Genomic DNA, 11,645 nt, shown 5'->3' on the forward strand with positions numbered 1-11,645 from the left:
CACACAAAGTGAGAAAGTATTTCAGCACCACGAGCTGCCCGCTTCAAAACGGGCTCAAGAGAAACAGGTTTATGTGGAGAGAAAAGATCGACCAGCTCACATTCATTCATACCACAACAACACGAATGAATTATTTCTTATTTCACACACAGAAGTTTGAGGCTACGCGCGCGCGCACACACACACACACAAACGCGCGCGCACACACTCGTACCTGGGAGTGCTTGAAAAAGGCAGAGATGCGAGTGATGTGCAGGCTTAGGCATCTCGAGGCGCATCTTGCTCGGTAAACACTGGCAGTGAAGAAAGAGTCGTCATGCTTCCTCGCAGACACACTTCCCGGGCTCGTTAACGCGATAATCCATAAACACAGGGCCACACACACGTTCAGCTTCCTAGATGACATGGTCCGGCGGTGGTGTATTAAATCCCTCCACGGATCGGACAATACTGCGTGCAGGCTGCGCCGGAGAAACTAAAGAAACTTCAATTATACACCGGGGAGGAGTCACGGGCTCACGGGCCCTCTGATTGGAGGATCCAGCGGTGACTGACAGGCACGAGGAGGGTCGAGCAGGTAGACTGCTGCAGAGTCTGAATACTATTCAAAGCATGGACTGGTTGTCCCGAGCAGGGCCGCGACTAGAAGGTTTTGGGCCCCATGAAAACATGTTATTTCAGGCCCCATCTATTCCTGAAATTTAATATGTGTATATATATATGGATGTATGGATCTATCTATCTGTCTGTCTGTCTTCATCCCTATTTTCTGACTATCCCAGGAGTGGTTGAACAGGGCACAACATGGGGTAACAACTGAGCTTAGGCCCCCTATGGCCCCCGCTCAAAATGTCAATCATAAATTTCACTTCTTCACCTTTTGCAAAAGTGCTCATGCAGAGGATAAATCAGAAGTGTGTCTCAGCGATCCATGACAGATCTGCTCTATGGGAGTACGCTGTCCCTGGCTAAGCCTGATTATAAAAAAGCCAAATATACCCTTAAATTCTGAAACAAACACTGCTGAAATCGATAATGTCACAGAAACTGGTATTTTTTTTGACCATTTTAAAATGAAATTATCATTGAATATAGACAATGGATACCTATTCCACAACCAATAGATATTTTTGCTTGTCTGTCCACCCCGTGGTGTCACAATTGGTCATCCCTTAATTCATGTGACGCTCCTGTCAGTGATGGAGCCTCCTCGAGGGGCTGCAGTCACTAAATGTGTTTTCAGATGTCCTTTCTTCTGCACTACACCTTCTCCTCTCTTGCAGCACCAACTGCAGCTCACTGTGCCATTGCATGACAGCGAGCAGCCACTTACCATGTGTAACAGCAGCCAGCGTTAAAGTGCTGCACAAAGATAATGACTCATTTCTGCACAGATCTGTCTAGTGTCCATAATTCAATATGATATATGAAGAATGCTATAGTATTCAATGCAAGGAATTGCACCGGGAAGCTAATTTCATCAGTTTTTCACCACCCAGTCTTAAAGCAGCGGAGCACAACAGAAATAGCGGCAGGGATAGCGCTAGCGTGTTAGCTAACATGTAGACTGTTAGCTTGTTTTACAGAATCTTCACAAAATTTTTCAAAATATTCAAGGTGAATAGTGACTAAAAAATAAACGTAGGAGTGTAAATCCATTGGATATCACAGAGGTTTCCTTATTCCAGTTGACTCATCGACACTTTATTAAAGTGTGCTGGTGACACACTGGTTTTAGCCTCTTAGCATGTCTGCCTCCCGCGCTGTGATTGTGGCAATGGCACTGAGTCCAGTGTCTTCACTATGCTGCTTGATAGCACAATCACTCACTTTATATCATACATCGAATTGGAATAAGGTTTTTTTCTGGTTGAATGAGCCTGGACAGGTAACAGCCGTGTGTCTCTGTGCAGGAACCATGTCAGTGAGGAGCAAACTCTGCCTGTCGTAAGCTGAAAGATTCCTCCTGACGACTGCAGTCATTTGACGCAGTAATGACCGCTAATTGTCTAGCTTCAAAAGGCAGACAAAAGCCAGATGTGAGAAGGTGTTAGTGGGCTTCTTGTGTAATATATTAGGGGGTATAATGCAGTATTTTTGTCTCTCCTGCAAAAAAGAAAAGCTGAGGTCACCCAATGACACCATCAGGGTGACCTCAGCTTTTTTTTTTTTTCAAAGAGCTTCCCCAGGGATAAGGTGTCTAATCAGTTGAGTGCCCCTTTAATATTGAATTCACAAAGGTAAATGACATTCTGTCCTTTTATATATAATGATGAAAAAAAACTTGGCTATTTGTGCTTCAGTACTTATTTCTTTCCATCCTAGTCACATTGAAAACTACACTCCAATATGCTAAAACTAATATAAGCAGACAGATTCAGCCTACGTTTGCTGATGTCACAACCTAGTGGGAGAGAAGAACTGACAGGTTTTCTTTATCAATTCTTCACATATGGCCTCGGTGAACCTCGCCAGCATCCCAGGGAAGCCCTCTCTCTTAGCTCTTGCCTCCTGGTTTAACAGTAGCTTAGAAAAACAATTCTACATGGAAAACTATTAAAACCATCTTGACTAAATTCCTCAAGATGTACTCCCAACTTCTGGCATGGTTTCATTGCCTAAAGAATGGAGAAAATATGACATGTAGGAAAAGCTTGAGTAAAGCAGAGAGTGTTTATTTAGAAAGTTCCCCTTTACAAGACACTCCTGCTTTTGTCAGCTCACGGAGAACTTCCCTGAACCCCATTACCACAGCGGCATAATGAACTTTTATAGGTGTTGCTCTTAAACTGAATGCAGAGTGAGAGCGAAACACGCAACGTTATTAGATTTGGCGTAAATTGCCACCCTGCCTCGGGCCATTATGCATTGTGCTAAATAGATTGACCCGTGGCTCTCCGCTGAAATGATAATATGAGCACGTCCTTCACGGCAGACACTGTCTGATGGGAATCACACAAACAATAAAAATGACCCGCAGCCACAAATTCCCATGTCATTCATAAGAACTCCACATTGTGTTGAGTGAAAGTAAGCAGAGCGCAGTAATGAGAGCACTGGCCTGTCATAATTTTGTGAAATTGTGGCGATGTATCATACAAATCATCTCTCTAATGATAAGATGTCTGTGTTCATTTCCTGGTGGTCTCAGACATACAGTGGAACTTGCAGTGAGAGATCCCTTGTTACTCTTAAACTATTTAAACACGGATGTCTGTGTACCTTAAAAACAGTATAATGGCTTAATTTGTTGGCTTATTACAGCCATGTGTGGTGAGGGGTTTTATGGTGTGCAGTGAAGGAAACATACTGTCTGTGTGCGGTCCTGATGTCTCCTGCAGCCTGTGGGACACGTAGCCCTTCGACGCCATCGACCGGGAGAAGCCTCTTCTGGCCTAGAGAGGGCATGTTTGCCTGACCTCAGGTGGGATCGGATTCCATCGCTAACAAACGTCACTGCGTTAATTCACACCTATAATTGCACCGAGTTTCCATTTGCAACACATGTTTTCCTACGTAAATAGATGTAGATAAACTGGCTCGCAATCTAATAAAACATGTACACGTTTTCCTATGTTGCACGGAAGAATTAATAGGGTTGCACACTAGGCAGAAATTCTTGAAGATTTAGTAAATGTTTCAGATACCAAAAGTGAAGCTCAGCTTTCTGCTTACAAGAGCGCGTGTCATATTTCCTCCCAATGGATCCAGCAGCTTAAAACTGCTTTAACTACTCTCAGTCAACTAGAGCTTGACAATATGTAAAAGATATATACTTAAATGCTGTATCAATTACATTATACGATCATATTTGTTTGGGTATGGAAAATCGCATGTCAGATAACCCAGTCAAGATTGGTCCTGCAAGGTAATGAGGAGTTTGATACAATCAGTTGAAACAGTCGCTTTAGGAGCGATTGGGTGAAGAAGAAAAAAATACGATGCAATATCGAAGTTACGCAATATTCTGTACCCATAACTGTGCTATTCCTCAATAAATAATCTCATAATCTCTATCACCGATAAATGAATATGTTTCATCTGAATGTAACAACCAATAAATAGCCCATTGTGGAGTGGGAACCAAGAACTGACCTAAATTATAAGAGAATGAATTCGCAAAACAGATCAAACCATTTTAAATTAGATAAATAATGAATTGCTTAATTTTTGTCTTTATCCATTTTTCAGAATGGCATATCTTTTTTTTGCCAATGCAATCTTCATACTTTATATTTAGCTTGCATTCAATCATGGCATGATGGCTGTGGGGGATTTTGTTCAAGGACACACAACCTCTCCACTTCTGCTTCTGTGTATCAATAGAGGGCACTTTTGGTTTACAGCATAAAAAGAACAGATTTTTGCTCAGTTATGCTTTATAACAGGGTGGGTTATTAGGGCCTGAGCCAGAAGGTTCTTCAGGCGAAGACCCTATTATGTTTTATTATATCTGGTTCTTTCACAGTAATTCACTCATTATTCATGTTTTATTACGCGTGTAACATCTTCACAAACTTAAAACGAGCCCGAAAGATAAGCTGGTGGTTTTGGCTACGGTCAAAAAAAGGAGGTATCTGTTATCTGATCTGACAAAAGGAGTCTCAAACGACAACAATCCGCTATCAGTTTCCGTCCTGCATCCTCCAGAGAGGGAGGTCACATGGCGATCAAACGCGGGAGTATCTTTGATACTTAAAGGTGCAGGTGGACTCCTGCTTCATACCTTTGATGAGGAACCTCCCACATCAGTGAGGCACCAAACAAAGGGGAGGATTTATTATTCCATGGAGGAACGATTGGATAACTTGTGTACTCCAGAAGTGAATGTAGTTATGTAAACCGTTACAAGAAAGACCAAAAAAATTCCGGTCCATCATCCATTCCCTCCATTTTTAATTACAAACACAAGCACTATGTCAACAATAATTTGGAATGAATATTGTGTTGCACATGACAGATTTTATAAGATCTAATATTATTTCCAGAGTTTGAAGTATAAATACTTCCAACCTGCAACAGAACAGGTCGGCACTGGCTAGACGGAGAAGTTCAAAGTGCATGTGATAACAGCTCCAACTGGGAGTCGACAGTTCCAACACCTCTTATCACTGTTTAATCTGTGCAGCCTATGATTTAATAGAACTCACATTTCTTGAGTGATACTAATTGTAAGTAAATCGCTGCAGGCGCATCAGCAGCCAACGTGAAATGAAAAAACCCTATCTTTGAGGGCGGGCTGGGGCAATGACATCACGGCGGCAGATTAACATCTACCAAGTAGAGGCTTAACACATCACAGGTCCGTCCAAGTCTGCATTCATACTGATTGAACAACTTTCATTGCATGCCAAGATCAGAGTGAGGGAGGAGGAAGGAGAAAAAAAAGCATTATTCACAATTTCATGACAAGTATTGATCCTTTTAAAGTCATATAGCGTGTGCGGTTGCAGGAAAAGCAAGCCCTTTTGTAATATATTCAATAACTGTCAGTCATATTCTTTTCTTTTTACTCAAGATAACTAGATGTGCTTGCAATTTGCAGGCGATAATTATTCCTTTGGCAGATTTTTTTTTTTCCACACTGAGTGTTAATATGTCTGTCAAAAATGTGGATCTCTTACAGAGGATCTACAATTTGCACGCACGCACGCACGCGCTCACACGCCACATTCCTTTGTATGTTTATGATAGATCCAGGTGAACCATTATTTCTTGAAAGCACCAAAACTTCTCGCCGGACACCCACTCTTTTGTCTGTTCATAATCTGAAGTCTGTGGTGTGTACGCAAAAACATTCCCTGTAAAAATATTTGTCTTGTATATGAGGTTGGAAAAAAAAAAACCACTTGGCATGAAAGACTTCTAAATAGATGTCTGCATGGAATATTTTTCCTTTCTTTTACAATTTCCTCCAAACAATGCAGTGTTGTGAAATAGTAGGGGGATTGTAGTCAATACCACATGCTGTATTTCACATATAAACCACCCACTCAGAGCTAAAGTTAGATTTAACCTCTTTGTATAGACGGTGATGGTTGAGTGACAGCTCAGTGTCCCTCGGTGGCTGTTATCATGTCAGGTGATCATAAAGGCACCTTTTTATAAGGTGGGCTGCTGCTCAGATTGGATACTATAAATAGAAAAAGAGGAAATGGGGTAGAGTTATGAAACACATTCAGTACAGTACATTATCCACACAAAGGGAAAACCAGTGCTTGTTAATAGGAAGAGTACCACTGTGTACCACTAGATGGCACTGTGTCCTCAGGTAACTTTTAGTCCAAGCCAAGCATATTGACACCTCTCTCTCTCTCTCTCTCTCTCTCTCTCTCTCTCTCTGTATCTCTCTTTCTCTCTCTTTCTCTCTCTCTCTCTCTCTTCATTTCTCACAATAGTTTCCAGGAGATGATCCAGCATTAATACCCAACAATGAATAATTTAACGCGGGGATTTTGCTCTCGTCTGTTGCAAACAACTATCAGATATGATGGAAAATAGGACACATTTCACAACAGTCCAAAACTTAATGTAATTTTTTTTTGTGTGTATGTCACGCACCCAAATGTTAACACAGAGATGTAAACACACACATATTTTTAATGTATCTGTGCATGCATTTCCAAAAAAAAAACCCCAACAAATTTCATATTTAAATATCATCCCCTGAACCTTGAGGTCAGTAGTTTATGCAGAGTAACATGTCACCAGTGGCGTACTGACTGAGTGGAAGCCCATTACACAGCATTATGTTGCTATGACAAAGCAGGAGGCTGAAGCCAGGGATCCACTGCACAGCAGAGGTGCCCATCCCCCAACCTCTAACCACTACAGTGTCACTAGGAGATCACTCCTGGCTAGAAATAATACAGTAAGAAATGCTTTTGAACACCTCGATTTGTAACCTGAGAGCTAACCTAACAGCCCCCCCCCCCCCCCCACACACACACACACACACACACACAGCTTCTGGAAAGCTGTAAACGTTTGTTTGGCATACAGTGATAAATGTACCATTATTAGTGAAGCAGGAATATATGATATAATACAGGATAGACTGGGAAACCTGGCCAGAAAATAACTACAACAAATGTGCAGAATGCTACATATATATATATATATATATATATATATATATATATATATATATATATATATATATATATATATATGTATACACACACACAAAGGTGCTGTGGCTCGGAAAGTCAAGGTAACTCGATGAATCGGTCTTTTCTCTTGTGACTGCTTGTTCAAATATGTTTACATTCCTCTTTGTCTGGTCGGTCTCGTTGAAATTATTAGTTTCACTGTACCAACGTCCTGTGTTTTAGCGCATCTACCAGCGGAGGCCACTGCTGCACAGCAAAACTGTACTGAACAAAAATATAAACATAACACTCAAGATATAAAACATGACATTTGTTTTTTTTTAATTAAAGAACTAGAATAGAACAGGACATTTTTTTGTTGAATATCGTCCAATTCCTCCAGAGAGATTTCACGTATTCTCTGGCAAGGGAACATGATCTTAAATCCAGGACGTTTAGTGAGAACAAATGGGTTTTTTTCAATTTACTTCAAATTATAATCAGTGTGCCCAACTTCGACACAAGGACAAACTGATACGATAGTTTACATCCAACTGGTTTGTTCTCGCTGTTTACTTCTGATATCTATTGTAATGTGATGTGACAAATCTGGAGGTTAGGGTGTCGCCTCTATTGATTATGGGCTTGTACACAGAATCTTGATATTCTGCATCTTTGGAATTATCTTGACAAAGGGAAAATAGAGACACACAGGACAATTCAATAGTTTATTACTTAAACAGGCTGACAATGACTGCCAAAATAAAACTGCTGCATTTATCTACTTTAATTTTTTGCACATGCATAGCGCTGTTTAATATCTGATTTTACTGTGTGTGATTTATACAGTCATATCTATCAATATTATATCATGAGTGAAAATGTGTCATGTGTAAGGCAACATATAAAGTAGATGGTTCTTAATCAATGACATACAGGACATGACCAACGATGCTTTTGTGTTCCAATTTTCCTCCTTGTGATTTTAAATCAGAGCCTTTATCCTTTACGTTGATGCTACCTTCTTCACACAAACTTAATGAATTTCTCACAACACAGTGCTGGGTCAAACAACTAAAGACACAACCCCCAAAGTGAAAGCACACCATCTGTCTTCAGGTGTGGCAAGTAATAAAAATATAAATGTCACAGAATCTCTGTGAACTGTACCATTCTGTTATTTCCTCACAAAATTAGTTAAGAAACAGTCAGATGTCATTAATTATGTTTTGGTCTGCAATGTTGCTATCGTAAAAAAAAAATCCATTTTGTTATATTTATCTATCTAAAATGAAGCAAAATTCAAAGCTTCACCGTGTGGTTCTGCAGGTCACTGGTGCATTCATAACTGGTTGAGTTTAGGAAGTAGGGTCGTACCACACTATCCATCCATCCATTTTCTATTCCGCGCATCCGTTAAGGGTTGTGGAGCCTATCCCAACTGACATTAAGTGAGGGGGGGGGGTGTCACCTTGGACGAGTCGCCAGTCCGTCCCAGGGCCATCGGGAGCAGTTAAAGACACACTATCTTGCTCTAGAACTCTTTGACATGGTCGCCGGGGGAAGTGAGGATCGAACCAGCGACTCTTGGGTTGTTAAATGGCCATTCTACCTCTGTGCCATGCCTCCCATTGTTCCACACTATTGTAGCATAATTTTAGGTGATTTTAACAACAATATTATAACTGAGATGGACAGGAAAACGTTTTAACGTGAAATTTGAAAAAAATGTTGTTGTTTTTTTACCTCAACTTCCCTCGTGCATATTTTTAGTTCGGAAGGATACAGAAGAGTCCCTGCAGAATACAAACGTGCAACACCCAGTGTTCACAGAGGGTACAGGCTGAATGACTTGTTGTGCAAACACTAGTTCTTGAAGTTGGTTTCTTGTGTCTTTGCCCTGAAGCCTTGGACACGCCAGGCTGACAGTCAGACATCAGTTAATTTTTGCAGATGTCTGTTAGTATCGTTGGCCCTTGAATCTGAGGTGTGTCCTGCATGTTGGCTCTAGTCACTCCTTGTTGGCTGCTTCTGAACATCCAAGAGGATTCAACTGAAACTGTTTCAACTCACAAATCACCATACCTGAAGCGTTTTTTTTACATATATGTATATTCTTGATTGCAACTAGCTCCGTAAGATAACGCGTGAGAGCAGTGCGCCACCTGCTGGTATGGCAAGTTATTTCTTCTCAGGCAGGCACGAGGCAACAGTCTGCCTTGCTGCTGCTAGTTCTTTAACGCTGGCTTGGTGTGGCCTCACTCTAAGAGGAAAACATTGTAAAGTCATTGGCTGCCATTGTACTGGAGGTGGAGAAAAGGGACGAGGAGTCAGTTGGATGGCCAGGTCACCAACCCTTGACCTCTGTCCTCGACCCTTGAATCTCTGACATCTGTCAGCTTTTCCCGCCTTCTCTCCCTCCCCCTGCTCCGTCAAAGGAATTTGATTATGGGAGGGGGAGGAATGCAGCTTCCTAAAGTACAAACGATGTCAACTATCTTTGACAGTACTATCTAACAAGTGTGAAATAAATACAGCACGTGTGCAGCAAGTCCCAAGCCATAAAATTGTTTTTTATCTTCAGGTTTCAGACAACCACTATTGTATATTTCTTTGCTTAGGTGAAGTCAGGATATTTAAATATGAGAATATATATTAGCTTTCTATTCCATTCTGCCAGGCTTTGTCTGGAAAATGAGTCCATAGGCTATGACATAACAGTGTAGCATAGAAACCCTTCTACATGTCTAGCCAGTGTAGATTGTTGCGGTGGGGGAGGGGAGACATGGTACAGTGAGTACACAAAGCTCGCTCTTCCTCTCTAATGCCGTGAGCTCAAATGTGCGTGCATACACACACAGACACACACACACACGCACACACACACACACGCAAATACCGAAGCCTTGTCTTCTAGATGGGCTTTACCACCCAGGTCCCCGTGCTCCTATTCTCATTACAGTTTAAATAAAGCAGCGGGGCTTAGGGAGCTAAATCCAATATGTCAATGGACACCAGTGCACAGCGAGGAATAGATACACAACTGGATATTTTCCTGCTACAAATGGAGCTCTCCCCTCTCTTTCCTGGCCTAATATCTACACAACAGTCGTGTGACTTGAATCACCCCTCCCCCACCCTCACATATTACCATTGCTCCTCAGTTCTGTCTAGAGAGGTCATGTGACCTTCATCAGCTTCCCGGTTGGGGGAGGGGAGGCACATTGAACCTGTTCTTTGTTAGGAGGTCAGCCCCAACTCTATGGCAGGAAGTGCTCCTACCATACACCATGTAATAGAGGTGCAGAAGGCAGTTGGGAGATTAAGATGCATCTTGATCGTCTTTTTTGAGCATTTATGGAGCAGAGAGGAAGCATAATAAAAAAGCACAGTGCGTAGGCTTGGTTGAGAAATGCAGCAGGGGAAGTTTTGAAAACTGAACACTGATGGCAGTAAAACAAATGTGTATACATGACAGAAGCACTGTTGTTTATGTGGGATGAGGCAGCGACAGTTCCTGTGACAGCCAACACAATTCAAGCAGTTATTGCCTCTGCCGAGGAAGCAATGTGTTCAGTGGTGTTCGTGTGTGTGTGCGTGTGTGTGTGTGTGTGTGTGTTTGACTCTCAGCAGGATTATACAAAAACTATGAGGCTGATTTTCACCTAAATTTGTAGAAAGGTAAAGCATGGGCCAAGAATGTTTCCATTTAATTTTGGTGCAGATCAGTCATAGCGCCACCCGGTGGTTACAGGAAATGTCTTTTTTTTTTGCAACAATTTGACATTCTTCTCCAAGACCAGATCTACTGTATCTCATATTTGGTTAAAAATGCAGAATGTGGTGATGGGTTATTGTGAAGGCTTTTGTTAAACTGTGTTACCATGGCGAGGAGGCCAATTTTGATATTTTTGCCCTGAACTGCAAACTGTTGTCATTGAGCTCCATCTGGTCAGATCTTTTTCAAACTTCACAAAGAGAGTACCTTCAATTACAATAACAATTAATGAGATTGATTTAAAGTTTCCACGAGCTGAATTCTGCTGTCATAATGCCACCTAGTGATTTGTCAGTTATTGGTCTGCTCCGTCATGCGAAATCTGAATATGACAGGGTTTCACCTCCCTCTCATTCTATGGAACAGACACGCACTGTGATGTGACCGGGGGTACCAGGGTTTTCATTTGCTCCCAAGCATGAAATTGCCAAACCTCCACCTTGGCCAAAGTACTTTCTGGTTTCAATGACTACAATAAATTGAGAGAAATTGTGAAAAGGTAGTGCTTCCATTATTGCTTACTTGAATAAATAAAAAGAAATTGTAAACAGAAAGAATTTACAGCATAGCACAGCATGGCTGTCAGAATTTTAGGGCCTCCCCACAAACTGAAGAGGATGTTATAATTCTGTTCTCGTCTGACTGTATCAGACACTTTGCAGTCCAATCCAAAGGGAAGTTTTTTTTTTCACAGAAAATGGATGAATCACTACTTTTCATTGAGTAGCTGAGGAAATGCATCTTACTTATTTGTGACTGATGGTAAAATTACACAA

General features: G+C 41.4%; 1 protein-coding gene across 1 annotated transcript in view; it reads right to left on the minus strand.

The window, feature by feature from the left end:
* Positions 1-449, minus strand: part of anos1 (anosmin 1) — a 45,884-nt gene extending 45,435 nt beyond the window's left edge. Inside the window, exon 1 of the mRNA XM_086220528.1 lies at positions 215-449. Coding sequence (XP_086076654.1) covers positions 215-406 — 192 coding nt within the window. The 5' untranslated portion in view covers positions 407-449. The remainder of the gene's footprint in view (positions 1-214) is intronic.
* Positions 450-11,645: the final 11,196 nt, after the last annotated feature.

Source organism: Aulostomus chinensis, chromosome 12, assembly GCF_037954235.1.
Source record: "Aulostomus chinensis isolate RoL2024-O1b breed Wild chromosome 12, RoL_Achi_v1.0, whole genome shotgun sequence".
In the NCBI taxonomy this organism is placed as follows: domain Eukaryota; kingdom Metazoa; phylum Chordata; class Actinopteri; order Syngnathiformes; family Aulostomidae; genus Aulostomus; species Aulostomus chinensis.